A 17,814-nucleotide genomic window follows, 5' to 3' on the forward strand; every position below is an offset into this window, starting at 1 on the left:
CACGATTGGCTGGCTCAGGGCATGCCCCCTCACACGATTGGCTGGCTCACGGCATGCTTCCTCACACGATTGGCTGGCTCAGGGCATGCTTCCTCAAGAGCAGTACAGATTTAGGATCTTAATTTGATGACTATTTTGTATCTGAGAATGTTCCTGCACGGCAGGAAAGGCCAACTTGTAGTGTAGGGTTAGGGTTAGGGTTAGGGTTAACCCTATTTTGTAGCTGAGAATGTTCCTGCACGGCAGGAAAGGCCAACTTGTAGGGTTAGGGTTAGGGTTAGGGTTAGGGTTATGGTTAGGGTTAGGGTTAGGGTTATGGTTAGGGTTAGGAAAGGCCAACTTGTAGTGTATTCAGGGTTTTAAAAAGGTTCTAAAGTTTGGCATTTCCACGTTAAAATGTAAGACTTGATTTGCCCTGATGAAACATGTATTAACGCCTTCATAAAAATACCCATTAATTATAATCCACACAATAATTCACATTTCTTGTTGCTGCAGGATTTGTTTCCTGTTATAGCAAACTGGCTGAAATGAAGATCCTACATCTGCAGTGTCCTGGATGCACACTGACCCCTGCTCTCTCTCCATCCTACAGTCTGAGATAATAGCTACTATTCCACTTGGTCAGGTGGTTAGGTCAGGGTGATCCGTGCTTCTACACCTGCATTGCTTGCTGTTTGGGGTTTTAGGCTGGGTTTCTGTACAGCACTTTGAGATATCAGCTGATGTACGAAGGGCTATATAAATACATTTTATTTGATTTGATTTTGATTTGATCTGGTAGGGTTGACACAGCTAGTTATATAATACATGTGTTTCTTTAACATGCAGAATATGGTGCTCGTTTGTTACTCTCAATGACTAACCAATCATCTTGAGATTGAACTAATAACCAACCTATCAGAAATGGGCTGCTTGAACTAATAACCAACCTATCAGAAATGGGCTGCTTGAACTAATAACCAACCTATCAGATATGGGCTGCTTGAACTAATAACCAACCTATCAGATATGGGCTGCTTGAACTAATAACCAACCTATCAGATATGGGCTGCTTGAACTAATAACCAACCTATCAGATATGGGCTGCTTGAACTAATAACCAACCTATCAGAAATGGGCTGCTTGAACTAATAACCAACCTATCAGAAATGGGCTGCTTGAACTAATAACCAACCTATCAGAAATGGGCTGCTTGAACTAATAACCAACCTATCAGAAATGGGCTGCTTGAACTAATAACCAACCTATCAGAAATGGGCTGCCAATAAAAATAAAAGTTACGTTGTCAAAATACAGAATATCACAGGCACCATAAACTAGAATGAAAGAAAAACAACAGTAGCAAGACCTTGTACGGATGAGGAAATATATTTGATTTGGATAGTATGTTTTGGAAAAAGGGATATAAGGATGAATCTTGTACGAGAGAAAGAAATGAAGAATCCCAGTTGAGAGAGGGTAGAGAGAGAGGGAGAGAGAGATGAGAGAGGGAGAGAGAGATAAATAGAGTTGAAATGAGAGAAAGAGTGAGAGAAAAGAGCAAGAGAGAGAGAGAGGGGGAGAGAGAGGAATCAAGCAGAGTGAGCCTCCATCTGCAGCTTGGCTGGGCTCTGCTCTGGGAGAGAGGGAGGGAGAGAGTCAGTCAGGAGACATGCCTTCTGGCAGGAATCTAGCTGTAGAGCTGTAGAAGAGACAGCTGTGTTTGGTGGAGGTATTTTTAAACGCATCAATGCTGCTCCAATCCCCTCGCCTCGGCCCTCCTATTTATAGCTGGGGCCGGCCATTGTTCTATTTCTGTCACCTGTGGGCCACGCTGTTGTTAATTCACATGCAAATGAAGCTTGCACCCTCTCCGGCTCAAGCATTACTTTCCTGTGAGAGGTTGACGGATAAACAGTGCACGGCTTAGCTCATCTCTGACTAGTACACCCCCCACTGGAAGGTTGAAACACAGGCAGGCTCACTCTCACCGCTCAGACATTACTGAGAGAGGAACAGAGAGGAGAAGACAGACAGACGAGAGAGAGATCAGAGGGAATAAGAGCAGGGTAGTAGCTCGGTGTCACAACAAGAGAAGAGAATCAGACTGCCAGTCATCTTCTAACTCTGTCTGAACAGGGACTTCTTGACTGAAGCTCTGTGTTCTATTGTGCTGTGTAGTCACAGTATATTGGGGAAAGCCTCACAGAGGGAGTGTGTGGTGTGGTTATTGTATTGCGTTTCAGCACAGCAAGAGAGAGAGAGTTTCCTCAGAGGAAAAGGAGGAGAGCTGTTTCTGTGTCTAGTATCCGTACGCCGTCGTGGTCGTTCCCCTGAGTGCACTGCTGTGAGAGGGTTGGCTCTTTAGGGACAGGAAGAGCAGGACTTGCGATGCGACCTGAGCGCTGAGTGGAGTATGCTGCAGACGATTTACGAGAGCGAGTCAAATTTCTCCACCACAACAAACAAGCTCGTTGTCCACCAGCGACTCTTGGACCAGCAGAAGATGCACAACGTGAACTCAGGTGACCAGACCCACCATGCTCTCTCTCTGCTCCTAAAGGGATCTTTCTCTTTTTCCTCTGGATTTTTACAGCACTCTTATCCTCTCTCTCTGTTTCTCTTCATCTGGCGGTCTGCCGCTCTCTCTCTCTTTTTCCTCTGGATTTTTACAGCACTCTTATCCTCTCTCTCTGTTTCTCTTCATCTGGCGGTCTGCCGCTCTCTCTCTCTCTTTTTCTCTCACTCCCTACCTCCCTCTCCCTCGGTTTCATTCTCTCAACTCTCCGGTCTCTCCCAGTCAGTCTCTATCTGTCTGCCTCTGTGAAAGGAGGGCTCCAAACTTCTCAGCACAGCAACGCGTTATGATCAGGCACTGCTTTCTGTATCCAGGTATTTACATGTGTGATACTATACTGCATGGTTTTACAGTGTGCAGTGCTTTTGGATGGGCAGTTCCTCCTTGTATTCATTTACTGTCATTGTTTCTCTGTTTGCTTGAGTCTGAAAGGAGTAAAACAAACATGTTTAAAACGGTCTGTATAGTGAGTGTTAGTAAATACACATAGTTTTATCATTGTGTGGATATGGGACTGAATGTTTTGGTGCATATTAATAGCACTGTGCTTTTTACAGTCATTGTCACCACAATGAAATGGCATGAAAACATGGAAGGGATGTTGTGTTTGGATAGGGAGGCTTCCATGTCAGGCTTCACTTTTTGAGGTATAACAGTAGCAGGAAATGCCATGGTAAAAATACAGACAGTACAAGGCAAAGGGAAATGAACATCAAAAGATAATCTCTGCGTCTCTGTGGATGTTTACCAAACACAATGACATTCTATTCCTGACCTGAGAAATGAATCTCAGGGTTCAAACGAATCTGACATCATTCTGAGTAATGTCGGTTTTTCGGTATTCACTCAATGTGAGTCACTCTGCTATTCTCTGCCTTTTGGACTTGTGGTAGTTCAGAACATTCACTTGGCTGTTGTCATCTAATGGGACCAGCATTGTATTATGGGAAAGCACACACACTACAGTAAATGTCAGGAGTTTTGGTGGGCAGCATTGTTATGACAATACACAGATTGCGTCATGTACTGCGTATTGTGGGCAGAGTTGTATACAGGAAATGAATATTATGGCTATTGATTTCTCAATAACTTGTGAACATCAGAGATAAACGCTTAAATGATTCATTTCACACATCCTCACATTGATCACCAAGGATACCACATGCTCTGTGAACATGACTCTTATAGTGTGTTTCTGTAAACTCAGTGTATTTCTCCTCATTGTACTGTTGTCTGTTGTAGAACTATATTTAACCACCAGTACAATATATTAACTACAGGACAAACACATATCTACTTCATTAACTACAGAACAAACACATATCTACTTCATTAACTACAGAACAAACACATATCTACTTCATTAACTACAGTACCAAAACATATCTACTTCATTAACCACAGGACAAACACATATCTACTTCATTAACTACAGAACATACACATATCTACTTCATTAACTACAGAACAAACACATATCTACTTCATTAACTACAGAACAACACATCTCTACTTAATTAACTACAGGACAAACACATATCTACTTAATTAACTACAGGACAAACACATATCTACTTCATTAACTACAGAACAAACACATCTCTACTAAATTAACTACAGGACAAACACATATCTACTTCATTAACTACAGGACAAACACATCTCTACTTCATTAACTACAGAACAAACACATATCTACTTCATTAACTACAGAACAAACACATATCTACTTCATTAACTACAGTACCAAAACATATCTACTTCATTAACTACAGGACAAACACATATCTACTTCATTAACTACAGAACAAACACATATCTACTTCATTAACTACAGAACAGCCACGTCTCTACTTCATTAACTACAGAACAACACATCTCTACTTAATTAACTACAGGACAAACACATCTCTACTTCATTAACTACAGGACAAACACATTTCTACTTAATTAACTACAGTACCAACACATCTCTACTTCATTAACTACAGAACAAACACATCTCTACTTAATTAACTACAGTACCAACACATCTCTACTTCATTAACTACAGAACAAACACATCTCTACTTAATTAACTACAGGACAAACACATATCTACTTCATTAACTACAGAACAAACACATATCTACTTAATTAACTACAGTACCAACACATCTCTACTTCATTAACTACAGAACAAACACATATCTACTTAATTAACCACAGAACAAACACATCTCTATTTAATTAACTACAGGACAAACACATTTCTACTTCATTAACCACAGAACTAAAAATCTCTACTTCATTAACTACAGAACTAACACATATCTACTTCATTAACTACAGAACAGCCACGTCTCTACTTCATTAACTACAGAACAACACATCTCTACTTAATTAACTACAGGACAAACACATATCTACTTAATTAACTACAGGACAAACACATATCTACTTCATTAACTACAGAACAAACACATCTCTACTAAATTAACTACAGGACAAACACATCTCTACTTCATTAACTACAGAACAAACACATCTCTACTTCATTAACTACAGGACAAACACATTTCTACTTAATTAACTACAGTACCAACACATCTCTACTTCATTAACTACAGAACAAACACATCTCTACTTAATTAACTACAGTACCAACACATCTCTACTTCATTAACTACAGAACAAACACATCTCTACTTAATTAACTACAGGACACACACATATCTACTTCATTAACTACAGAACAAACACATATCTACTTAATTAACTACAGTACCAACACATCTCTACTTCATTAACTACAGAACAAACACATATCTACTTAATTAACCACAGAACAAACACATCTCTATTTAATTAACTACAGGACAAACACATTTCTACTTCATTAACCACAGAACTAAAAATCTCTACTTCATTAACTACAGAACTAACACATCTCTACTCATTAACTACATACTGCATTGTTATTCTATTCTGCTCTGTTCGATTATATTCTATTATAGTATGTCTCTATTCTGTCCTATTTTATTCTGCTCTGTTCTATTATATTCTATCCTATTCTATCCTGCTCTGTTCTATTATGTCTCTTTTCTGTCCTATTCTATTCTGCTCTGTTCTATTCTATTCTGTCCTATTCTATTCGGCTCTGTTCTGCTCTATTCTATTCTGTCCTATTCTGTTCTATTCTATTCTGTCCTATTCTGTTCTATTCTATTCTGTCCTATTCTATTCGGCTCTGTTCTGCTCTATTCTATTCTGTCCTATTCTGTTCTATTCTATTCTGTCCTATTCTGTTCTGCTTTGTTCTATTATGTTCTAATCTGTCCTATTCTATTCTGCTCTGTTCGATTATGTTCTATTCTGTCATATTCTATGATATTCTACTCTGTTCTATTATATTATATTCTGTCCTATTCTGTTCTGTTCTGCTCTGTTCAATTATGTTGTATTCTATTCTTCTCTGTTCTATTCTGCTCTGTTCTATTCTGCTCTGTTCTATTCTGCTCTGTTCTATTCTGCTCTGTTTTATTCTGCTCTGTTCTATTCTGCTCTGTTCTATTCTGCTCTGTTCTATTCTGCTCTGTTCTATTCTGCTCTGTTTTATTCTGCTCTGTTCTATTCTGCTCTGTTCTATTCTGTTGTTCTTTTCTGGTCTGTTCTATTCTGCTCTGTTCTATTCTGCTCTGTTCTATTCTGCTCTGTTCTATTCTGCTCTGTTTTATTCTATTCTGTTGTATTGTATCCTGTAGACAAGCTGAAAGGTAGTACAGTACATGATCCATGGTAGTCAGCAGAACAAGAAGAGCAGAACAAGTGTGAATAAGGCTCTAGCATGACACATTCTATCTCCTCTGCTCTGTCAATAGAACACCAGGTCAATCCCAACATCCATTGCTGCTTTTCTCTCTCCTTCAAGCCAAGCATTTCATCTCTTCTTGTTCTTCTTGTTCTTGTTCTTCTTCTCACAGAACATTATCTGCCAAACAACAAGATATTTTAAGTGCCTGAAATTCAGGCTTCTTGCTTATTCTGTGGGTCAGCTATTCTTAGGTGTGTTATTTTGGGCTTATGGCATTAGCCAGCTAAGATTAGGCGCCTTGCTGTCTTTATCACTCCATCTCAGCAGCCAGCAGCACACCCCTGATATAACAGTGCTTTTGGAAGGAGAGATATACTTCATTTATCATTCATCTATTAAGTGTGTGTGTGTGTGTGTGTGTGTGTGTGTGTGTGTGTGTGTGTGTGTGTGTGTGTGTGTGTGTGTGTGTGTGTGTGTGTGTGTGTGTGTGTGTGTGTGTGTGTGTGTGTGTGTGTGTGTGTGTGTGTGTGTGTGTGTGTGTGTGTGTGTGTGTGTGTGTGCCTGTCTCTTATTCTGGTTTCACTTGTTGACGATTATATTTTCGGTTCTAAAAATAGCCTTGTCACATGCCTTTTATGACGGCTGCATGGGAGGCAGGGAGGCACCACAGTGACTGCTGCACAGCACACAGGTCTGTTCTGTTGGACTAAGACCATGGAGACAGGGTAAACAGTGTAGACAGGGTAAACAGGTTAAACAGGGTAGACAGGGTAAACAGGTTAAACAGGGTAAACAGTGCAGACAGGGTAAACGGGTTAAACAGGGTAGACAGGGTAAACAGGGTAGACAGGGTAAACAGGGTAGACAGGATCGACAGTGTAGACAGGGTAAACAGGTTAAACAGGGTAGACAGGGTAAACAGGTTAAACAGGGTAAACAGTGCAGACAGGGTAAACGGGTTAAACAGGGTAGACAGGGTAAACAGGGTAGACAGGGTAAACAGGGTAGACAGGATCGACAGGGTAAACAGGGTAAACAGGGTAGACAGGGTAAACAGGGTAGACAGGGTAAACAGGGTAGACAGGGTAGACAGGGTAGACAGGGTAAACAGGGTAGACAGGGTAAACAGGGTAGACAGGATCGACAGGGTAAACAGGGCAGACAGGGTAAACGGGTTAAACAGGGTAGACAGGGTAAACAGGGTAGACAGGGTAAACAGGGCAGACAGGATCGACAGGGTAGACAGGGTAAACATAAGTTGTTAGGAATTTGACCTAGTGAAGCTCACATACAGAAAGATACACATACATTCATTCCCTGACAGTACACATGTTAGACATAACATCTGAAACCATCTAAAATGGTGTGTTATGAGTGGGTTTATAATCACATTCAGTGGTGATGAAGCTGTCCTTGCCACTATCTGGAGAACCAACATTCATAAAGGTTTCTGTCCACAGAGCTCTTCATGAATTCACACTTCACTTAATAACACTCTCATCTCTCCGGCTTTCATGTTGAAGAAGCTCAATGAATTCAGAGGGAGGAAGACAACATGTCTTTGTGATTTTAATGAGATGAGCCATGTAGCAGTGACATCAACATGTTCTAACGTGACCAAAACAAAGTGCTCAGACACAAAGGCTTTTTGAAAAAGAGAAAATGACTAATTAGTTAACTGAATGTAATGTCAGGAAGTGGGATTGTTGAGAATAATAAAACACACAACAACACTGTGTTTATAATGCGCTCTAATATGACCATGGCCTCTCCTTTGTCTGCTGCTCTCTCTACCGTTATATTCATTTCAATCATCTGCTGCTTAACAAAGACTGTCATTGGTGAATTAGATTTGTATATTGCATTACAGTTACTCTGTACCCCTTCTGCATTACAAATATGTAACAAGATGTTCCTCTTGAGCTGTTAAACAATAGTTGAACGTTCCAAATATACGGTTTGAAAATGAATAATACCAAGACTACAATAAGCATAGTCTTGGTATCAAGCAATTATTTCTTCACTCTAATAATTTGATACAAATTTGATGAAATTTAGAGGAACATAATATCAGAGGAGCAGCTGTTGTTGCGTAATTTCTAATACACAACGGCCTATCAGAGTGTCTGTACGGCCTATCAGAGTGTCTGTACGGCCTATCAGAGTGTCTGTACGGCCTATCAGAGTGTCTGTACGGCCTATCAGAGTGTCTGTACGGCCTATCAGAGTGTCTGTACGGCCAATCAGAGTGTCTGTACGGCCTATCAGAGTGTCTGTACGGCCTATCAGGGTGTCTGTACGGCCTATCAGAGTGTCTGTACGGCCTATCAGAGTGTCTGTACGGCCTATCAGAGTGTCTGTACGGCCTATCAGAGTGTCTGTACGGCCTATCAGAGTGTCTGTACGGCCTATCAGAGTGTCTGTACGGCCTATCAGAGTGTCTGTACGGCCTATCAGAGTGTCTGTACGGCCTATCAGAGTGTCTGTACGGCCAATCAGAGTGTCTGTACGGCCTATCAGAGTGTCTGTACGGCCTATCAGAGTGTCTGTACGGCCTATCAGAGTGTCTGTACGGCCTATCAGAGTGTCTATACGGCCAATCAGAGTGTCTGTACGGCCAATCAGAGTGTCTGTACGGCCAATCAGAGTGTCTGTACGGCCTATCAGAGTGTCTGTACGGCCTATCAGAGTGTCTGTACGGCCTATCAGAGTGTCTGTACGGCCTATCAGAGTGTCTATACGGCCAATCAGAGTGTCTGTACGGCCAATCAGAGTGTCTGTACGGCCAATCAGAGTGTCTGTACGGCCTATCAGAGTTATCTATACGGCCTATCAGAGTGTCTGTATGGTGTGAAGCTCTGTTGAGTTGCTCTGAATGTGCTGGGCCCACATCCGTCCATCACTGGGCTGATGCTTGGACCTGTACAAGGAAAAAGACAGGCTTCGCATGGCATCCTGGGAAGGTAGTAAAGTGCTATACAAATGGGAAACGTACAGTTCTCTCTCTGTCTGCCACCCTTATGTACATTACCTTGATTGTGTTGCTATGTTACTGTACAGAACAGAACGGTAGTGATTTTGGGAGGTGACAGAGTCCTATAGACTGTATAAAGCAGTGCCCCATGGTTGGACAGTGTACAGAACAGAACGGTAGTGATTTTGGGAGGTGACAGAGTCCTATAGACTGTATAAAGCAGTGCCCCATGGTTGGACAGTGTACAGAACAGAACGGTAGTGATTTTGGGAGGTGACAGAGTCCTATAGACTGTATAAAGCAGTGCCCCATGGTTGGACAGTGTACAGAACAGAACGGTAGTGATTTTGGGAGGTGACAGAGTCCTATAGACTGTATAAAGCAGTGCCCCATGGTTGGACAGTGTACAGAACAGAACGGTAGTGATTCTGGGAGGTGACAGAGTCCTATAGACTGTATAAAGCAGTGCCCCATGGTTGGACAGTGTACAGAACAGAACGGTAGTGATTTTGGGAGGTGACAGAGTCCTATAGACTGTATAAAGCAGTGCCCCATGGTTGGACAGTGTACAGAACAGAACGGTAGTGATTCTGGGAGGTGACAGAGTCCTATAGACTGTATAAAGCAGTGCCCCATGGTTGGACAGTGTACAGAACAGAACGGTAGTGATTTTGGGAGGTGACAGAGTCCTATAGACTGTATAAAGCAGTGCCCCATGGTTGGACAGTGTACAGAACAGAACGGTAGTGATTTTGGGAGGTGACAGAGTCCTATAGACTGTATAAAGCAGTGCCCCATGGTTGGACAGTGTACAGAACAGAACGGTAGTGATTTTGGGAGGTGACAGAGTCCTATAGACTGTATAAAGCAGTGCCCCATGGTTGGACAGTGTACAGAACAGAACGGTAGTGATTTTGGGAGGTGACAGAGTCCTATAGACTGTATAAAGCAGTGCCCCATGGTTGGACAGTGTACAGAACAGAACGGTAGTGATTCTGGGAGGTGACAGAGTCCTATAGACTGTATAAAGCAGTGCCCCATGGTTGGACAGTGTACAGAACAGAACGGTAGTGATTTTGGGAGGTGACAGAGTCCTATAGACTGTATAAAGCAGTGCCCCATGGTTGGACAGTGTACAGAACAGAACGGTAGTGATTTTGGGAGGTGACAGAGTCCTATAGACTGTATAAAGCAGTGCCCCATGGTTGGACAGTGTACAGAACAGAACGGTAGTGATTTTGGGAGGTGACAGAGTCCTATAGACTGTATAAAGCAGTGCCCCATGGTTGGACAGTGTACAGAACAGAACGGTAGTGATTCTGTGAGGTGACAGAGTCCTATAGACTGTATAAAGCAGTGCCCCATGGTTGGACAGTGTACAGAACAGAACGGTAGTGATTTTGGGAGGTGACAGAGTCCTATAGACTGTATAAAGCAGTGCCCCATGGTTGGACAGTGTACAGAACAGAACGGTAGTGATTTTGGGAGGTGACAGAGTCCTATAGACTGTATAAAGCAGTGCCCCATGGTTGGACAGTGTACAGAACAGAACGGTAGTGATTTTGGGAGGTGACAGAGTCCTATAGACTGTATAAAGCAGTGCCCCATGGTTGGACAGTGTACAGAACAGAACGGTAGTGATTCTGGGAGGTGACAGAGTCCTATAGATTGTATAAAGCAGTGCCCCATGGTTGGACAGTGTACAGAACAGAACGGTAGTGATTTTGGGAGGTGACAGAGTCCTATAGACTGTATAAAGCAGTGCCCCATGGTTGGACAGTGTACAGAACAGAACGGTAGTGATTTTGGGAGGTGACAGAGTCCTATAGACTGTATAAAGCAGTGCCCCATGGTTGGACAGTGTACAGAACAGAACGGTAGTGATTCTGGGAGGTGACAGAGTCCTATAGACTGTATAAAGCAGTGCCCCATGGTTGGACAGTGTACAGAACAGAACGGTAGTGATTTTGGGAGGTGACAGAGTCCTATAGACTGTATAAAGCAGTGCCCCATGGTTGGACAGTGTACAGAACAGAACGGTAGTGATTCTGGGAGGTGACAGAGTCCTATAGACTGTATAAAGCAGTGCCCCATGGTTGGACAGTGTACAGAACAGAACGGTAGTGATTTTGGGAGGTGACAGAGTCCTATAGACTGTATAAAGCAGTGCCCCATGGTTGGACAGTGTACAGAACAGAACGGTAGTGATTCTGGGAGGTGACAGAGTCCTATAGACTGTATAAAGCAGTGCCCCATGGTTGGACAGTGTACAGAACAGAACGGTAGTGATTTTGGGAGGTGACAGAGTCCTATAGACTGTATAAAGCAGTGCCCCATGGTTGGACAGTGTACAGAACAGAACGGTAGTGATTTTGGGAGGTGACAGAGTCCTATAGACTGTATAAAGCAGTGCCCCATGGTTGGACAGTGTACAGAACAGAACGGTAGTGATTTTGGGAGGTGACAGAGTCCTATAGACTGTATAAAGCAGTGCCCCATGGTTGGACAGTGTACAGAACAGAACGGTAGTGATTCTGGGAGGTGACAGAGTCCTATAGACTGTATAAAGCAGTGCCCCATGGTTGGACAGTGTACAGAACAGAACGGTAGTGATTCTGGGAGGTGACAGAGTCCTATAGACTGTATAAAGCAGTGCCCCATGGTTGGACAGTGTACAGAACAGAACGGTAGTGATTCTGGGAGGTGACAGAGTCCTATAGACTGTATAAAGCAGTGCCCCATGGTTGGACAGTGTACAGAACAGAACGGTAGTGATTCTGGGAGGTGACAGAGTCCTATAGACTGTATAAAGCAGTGCCCCATGGTTGGACAGTGTACAGAACAGAACGGTAGTGATTCTGGGAGGTGACAGAGTCCTATAGACTGTATAAAGCAGTGCCCCATGGTTGGACAGTGTACAGAACAGAACGGTAGTGATTCTGGGAGGTGACAGAGTCCTATAGACTGTATAAAGCAGTGCCCCATGGTTGGACAGTGTACAGAACAGAACGGTAGTGATTCTGGGAGGTGACAGAGTCCTATAGACTGTATAAAGCAGTGCCCCATGGTTGGACAGTTTCATTACATTAAAGGCTATTTCTGGATTTTCACCAGTCAGATGAACTTGTGGATATCGTTTTTATTAGTGCAATTGTTAACTAGCATGCTTGCAGATAACCATAGACTTCCAGTCATTATGCTAACGCTAGTTAGCATTGGCTGATGAGACTACCTCTAACTTCCTTCATACTGGACACGGAGACACACCACAGAGTTCATCTGATTCTTGGGAAGTAGATAAAGGGCCTCATTGCCAAAATCCCCAAGTATCCCTTCAAGGACATACACATTAAACTCTATGGTGAATGACCAGGGTTTGAGTGGTTCGGTTTGTGGCTCGGCAGCGGCTCGGCAGCGGCTCGGCTCCTTTTGTTAGCGTTAGATGATAGCCTGCAAGCCACAGCTCTGTTTGAGCTGCGAAGACGAGCCTGACCGCCTGGGACTTAAAAATAAAGCTCTGTTTCCTGCTTTAGACGTGCCAGCTGCCCAAAAATAACAAGGCACTTAATGAGAGATCCAGCACCACATAGCAGACCCAAGCATCAGGCTATTCCTGCCCTGAAACATCTTCTGCATCTCCCAGTTTCTATTTATACAAGGCCAGTTAGAAAGAGCTCTGAGAGCTTGGTTGAATGTCACAATGTTTTTGGAAAGCAGGAAAAAGTATTGTTTGGGATTGTTGGATTGACTCTATTGCACTGTATTTATAATTAAGTGTCAGTTGTTGTGATCTAATTTTTTGTTTGTTGATGTCTTTTCACTTATATTCAGATCATTTTCGATTGTTGGATTGTAAGTGTTATATTATTATTATCATTATTGTCTTGTTGTTTGTTGCTGTCTTTTAACGAATGTGTCTGTAAGTTTCAAAACAGATGTAGAATCTTATTTGATCGCTCTTTTGTTGCTGAGAATTCTTATTTGCCACAGGAAATGCAGATGAGCTTCCTAATTTACATAAATTCACTGAAAACTCTCATTATCACACTGTTATATTAAGATTATTGCACTTTTTATAGTCTTCACAGAGATCTATAATATTATTATGGTTTTCACAGAGATCTATAATATTATTATAGTCTTCACAGAGATCTATAATATTATTATAGTCTTCACAGAGATCTATAATATTACTATGGTCTATACAGAGATCTATAATATTATTATGGTCTATACAGAGATCTATAATATTATTATAGTCTTCACAGAGATCTATAATATTATTATGGTTTTCACAGAGCTCTATAATATTATTATGGTCTATACAGAGATCTATAATATTATTATGGTCTTCACAGAGATCTATAATATTATTATAGTCTTCACAGAGATCTATAATATTATTATGGTTTTCACAGAGCTCTATAATATTATTATGGTCTATACAGAGATTTATAATATTATTATGGTTTTCACAGAGCTCTATAATGTTATTATGGTCAATACAGAGATCTATAATATTATTATGGTTTTCACAGAGCTCTATAATATTATGATGGTTTTCACAGAGCTCTATAATATTATTATGGTTTTCAAAGAGCTCTATAATTTTATTATAGTCTTCACAGAGATCTATAATATTATTATGCTCTATACAGAGCTCTATAATATTATTATGGTTTTCACAGAGCTCTATAATTTTATTATAGTCTTCACAGAGATCTATAATATTATGATGGTCTATACAGAGCTCTATAATATTATTATGGTTTTCACAGAGCCTTATAATATTATTATAGTCTTCACAGAGATCTATAATATTATTATGGTTTTCACAGAGATCTATAATACTATTATGGCTTTCACAGAGCTCTATAATATTATTATGGTCTATACAGAGCTCTATAATATTATTATGGTCTATACAGAGATCTATAATAATATTATGGTCTTCACGGAGATCTATAATATTATTATGGTCTATACAGAGATCTATAATATTATTATGGTCTATACAGAGCTCTATAATATTATTATGGTCTATACAGAGCTCTATAATATTATTATGGTCTATACAGAGCTCTATAATATTATTATGGTCTATACAGAGATCTATAATATTATTATGGTTTTCACAGAGCTCTATAATATTATTATGGTCTATACAGAGATCTATAATATTATTATGGTTTTCAAAGAGCTCTATAATAATATTATGGTCTTCACAGAGATCTATAATAATATTATGGTCTTCACAAAGTGTTGCTATGAGTAAGCAGTCAAGCAGTCAAAGTACCATCAGAAAGATGAATAACCCAATACTTCTTAATTAACCTAGTGGTGATATGTCTACTTAGTGTCATAGTGTCGGCCACAGTCTCATCGCCATTCAGAATGATACATTAAACACTATGGGCCAGTTTCTCGGACACTGATTAATTAAGACAATACTATATATATAAAGGTATGTGGACACCCCTTCAAATTAGTGGATTCGGCTATTTCAGCCACATCCGTTGCTGACAGCACACAGCCATGCGCACAGTCATATGATGCCACCTTTCCAACAAGTCAATTCGTCAAATGTATGCCCTGCTAGAGCTGCCCCATTCAACTGTAAGTGCTGTTATTGTGAAGTGAAACGTCTAGGAGCAACAACGGCTCAGCCACAAAGTGGTAGGCCACACAAGTTCACAGAAAGAGACCTCCGAGTGCTGAAGCGCACAAAAATTGTCTGTCCTCGGTTGCAACACTCACCACCCAGTTCCAAACTGCCTCTCGAAGAAAACGTCAGCACAAGAACTGTTCGTCAGCAGCTTCACTAAATGGGCTTCCATAGCCGAGCAGTGGCACACAAGCCTAAAATCAACATGCGCAATGCCAAGCGCTGGCTGGAGTGGTGTAAAGCTCGCCACCATTGGACTCTGGAGCAGTGGAAATGTGTTTTCTGGAGTGATGAATCACGCTTCACCATCTGGCGTTTGGCGGATGCCAGAAGAACACTACCTGCCCCAATGCATAGTACCGACTGTAAAGTTTGGAGGAGGAAGAATAATGGTCTGATGCTGATATTTCATGGTTTGGGCTTGGCCCCTTAGTTCCAGTGAAGGGAAAACTTTGTGGCAACAGTTTGGGGAAGGCCCTTTCCTGTTCCAGTGTGGGAGAACTTTGTGGCAACAGTTTGGGGAAGGCCCTTTCCTGTTCCAGTGTGGGAGAACTTCGTGGCAACAGTTTGGGGAAGGCCCTTTCCTGTTCCAGTGTGGGAGAACTTTGTGGCAACAGTTTGGGGAAGGTCCTTTCCTGTTCCAGTGTGGGAGAACTTTGTGGCAACAGTTTGGGGAAGGTCCTTTCCTGTTCCAGTGTGGGAGAACTTCGTGGCAACAGTTTGGGGAAGGCCCTTTCCTGTTCCAGTGTGGGAGAACTTCGTGGCAACAGTTTGGGGAAGGCCCTTTCCTGTTCCAGTGTGGGAGAACTTTACAGGTCTGCACAGAGCCCTCACTTCAGCCACATCCAACACCTTTGGGATGAATTGGAACGTTGACTGTGAGCCAGGCCTAATCGCCCAACATCAGCGCCCGACCTCACTAATGCTCTTGTGGCTGAATGGAAGCAAGTTCCCACAGCAACGTTCCAACATCTAGTAGAAAGCCTTCCCAGAAGAGTGGAGGCTGTTATAGAAGCAGGGGGGGGGGGTGGGGGGCATCTCCATATTAATGACCATGATTTTGGAATGAGATGTCTGACGAGCAGGTGTCCACAAACCTTCGGTCATATAGAGTCTGTCACTTTTTTATTGAACGTTTTTATTGAACCTTTATTTAACTCTGTCAGTCAGTTAAGAACAAATTCCTGTTTTACAATAACGGCCTCGGCCAAACCCGACCCCGACCCGGACGACGCTGGGTCCATTGTGTGCCGCCCTGTGATTCAATGATGAGTCTCCATTAAGCATGCTTTTTAGTCCAGGACTAGGCTTCATCTGTGTCTGGGAAACTGGCACTATAGCCTATCCATTGACTGCAAATGATGCAGGACACCACCTATGGTATGTAGCTGTAGGATCTAACATGGGCACTGTCTTCTAGCCTATTGTCATTATTATTATTATTATTAGACAAATAGATAATGGAAAGAGATCCAAGAACACATATCTCACATCACAGACGTCACAACATGTAACACTCTCACCAGTCCAGACGACTTGTCTCTATTCTCTCTCTCTCTCTGCTGTGTGGTGGGTGAAACCTGCTAGTGTGACTCCTCAAGGTAAAAACAGACACGGACTGTGTCCCACATGGCACCCTATTCCCTATGGGCTCTGGTCAAAAGTAGTGCACCATATAGGAAATGGGGTGCCAATTGGGAAGCAAACACCTGCCATTGCCATGCCAACATCTCAAATGAAGGCTGTGATCGTCACTCTAACCGCCATGGGGGCTAACGAGAGACAGATCTGTTATAGAAATAAACACGTTGGGGACAGGCGGTCACGGAGCTGTGTGGTGGTAGTGTTGGCCCATGGTGTCAGAGGAGGCTAGTGCAGTGGGAGTGCAGCCACTGGTTATGAGTCACCCTATCCCCTGTTGGCAGGGCCCTCGGAGGGGAAGAATTTGGGCATGGGGCAGGGTGCTGCTTGTCTCTCCCTGGTGCTAAAAACAAATTGGACCTGTCATTCATAAATCTCCTTTACCCGCCAGTCCCTGCCGTTGGCGCTTAGTGATACCTCTCCACCAATGAGGAGGCCCCATCACTTCTTTCGCTCAAGGAAAACTGCAGGTGAATTAATATCTAGTAGTAACAGTTTATTGTATCTTCTTCAAAAAGCCAAAGAGGTTGATTCAGTGCTCCTTCAGGGCGTTTAGCTTAAAAACAAAACTCTGTGTTAAATTAAGCAGACATCCTGACATCCGTGACAGTCTTTCACACATTGTCTATATTAAGACCCAGGCAGCTCAGAAAGTCTGTTATATTTAGCCGTAGTTACTGCTGCTTCCGTGTTCTCCTCCTGGTATTTGCAGTGCATCAACAGCAGATTTCAGTTTCACGTATAACATTTGACATAGTCATTTCTGAATCCTAAACTTAGCCGTAGGCAGCCACAGATATAACCAGATAGACATTGGTCTATTTTAATGTCGGTGTATGATGCTGGTTAATTCAAAACAGACATGATGATAATATCTGGGGCAAATATCTGCCTTCTTTACTATGGGTTCTGTTTAACAGGGTGCTGTGTCTCTATACAGTCTGCACTTCACCTGAACAACAGATGGCTTATGTTGATAAGAAGTGTAAGGACTAGTTTGAAAAAAATATTTCAACTTATAAAATTGTTTTCCTGCCGACTTAAAATGTTGCATCTTACAATGTAACTCTACCTTTGGTCATGTTAACTTTCGAAATGGACTTTACTTAACGTTACTTAAAGTCTGAAGGTGGCTGGGGTCACTTACCTTTCTGGAACAACTACCATTGTTTAAATGGAAG

General features: G+C 41.9%; 1 protein-coding gene across 8 annotated transcripts in view; it reads left to right on the forward strand.

The window, feature by feature from the left end:
- Positions 1 to 1,869: 1,869 nt before the first annotated feature.
- Positions 1,870 to 17,814, forward strand: part of LOC139404975 (histone deacetylase 9-B-like) — a 60,174-nt gene continuing 44,229 nt past the window's right edge. For 3 of the 8 annotated variants that reach the window (XM_071147529.1, XM_071147531.1, XM_071147532.1), the window contains exon 1: positions 2,158 to 2,507. In XM_071147529.1, coding sequence (XP_071003630.1) covers positions 2,399 to 2,507 — 109 coding nt within the window. In that variant the 5' untranslated portion in view covers positions 2,158 to 2,398. Of the gene's footprint in view, positions 2,508 to 2,782; positions 2,875 to 17,814 lie in introns of all 8 variants that reach the window. The other 5 variants (XM_071147535.1, XM_071147536.1, XM_071147533.1 and 2 more) reach the window with 5 other exon arrangements.

Source organism: Oncorhynchus clarkii, unplaced genomic scaffold (genome assembly GCF_045791955.1).
Source record: "Oncorhynchus clarkii lewisi isolate Uvic-CL-2024 unplaced genomic scaffold, UVic_Ocla_1.0 unplaced_contig_7595_pilon_pilon, whole genome shotgun sequence".
Lineage (NCBI taxonomy): Eukaryota > Metazoa > Chordata > Actinopteri > Salmoniformes > Salmonidae > Oncorhynchus > Oncorhynchus clarkii.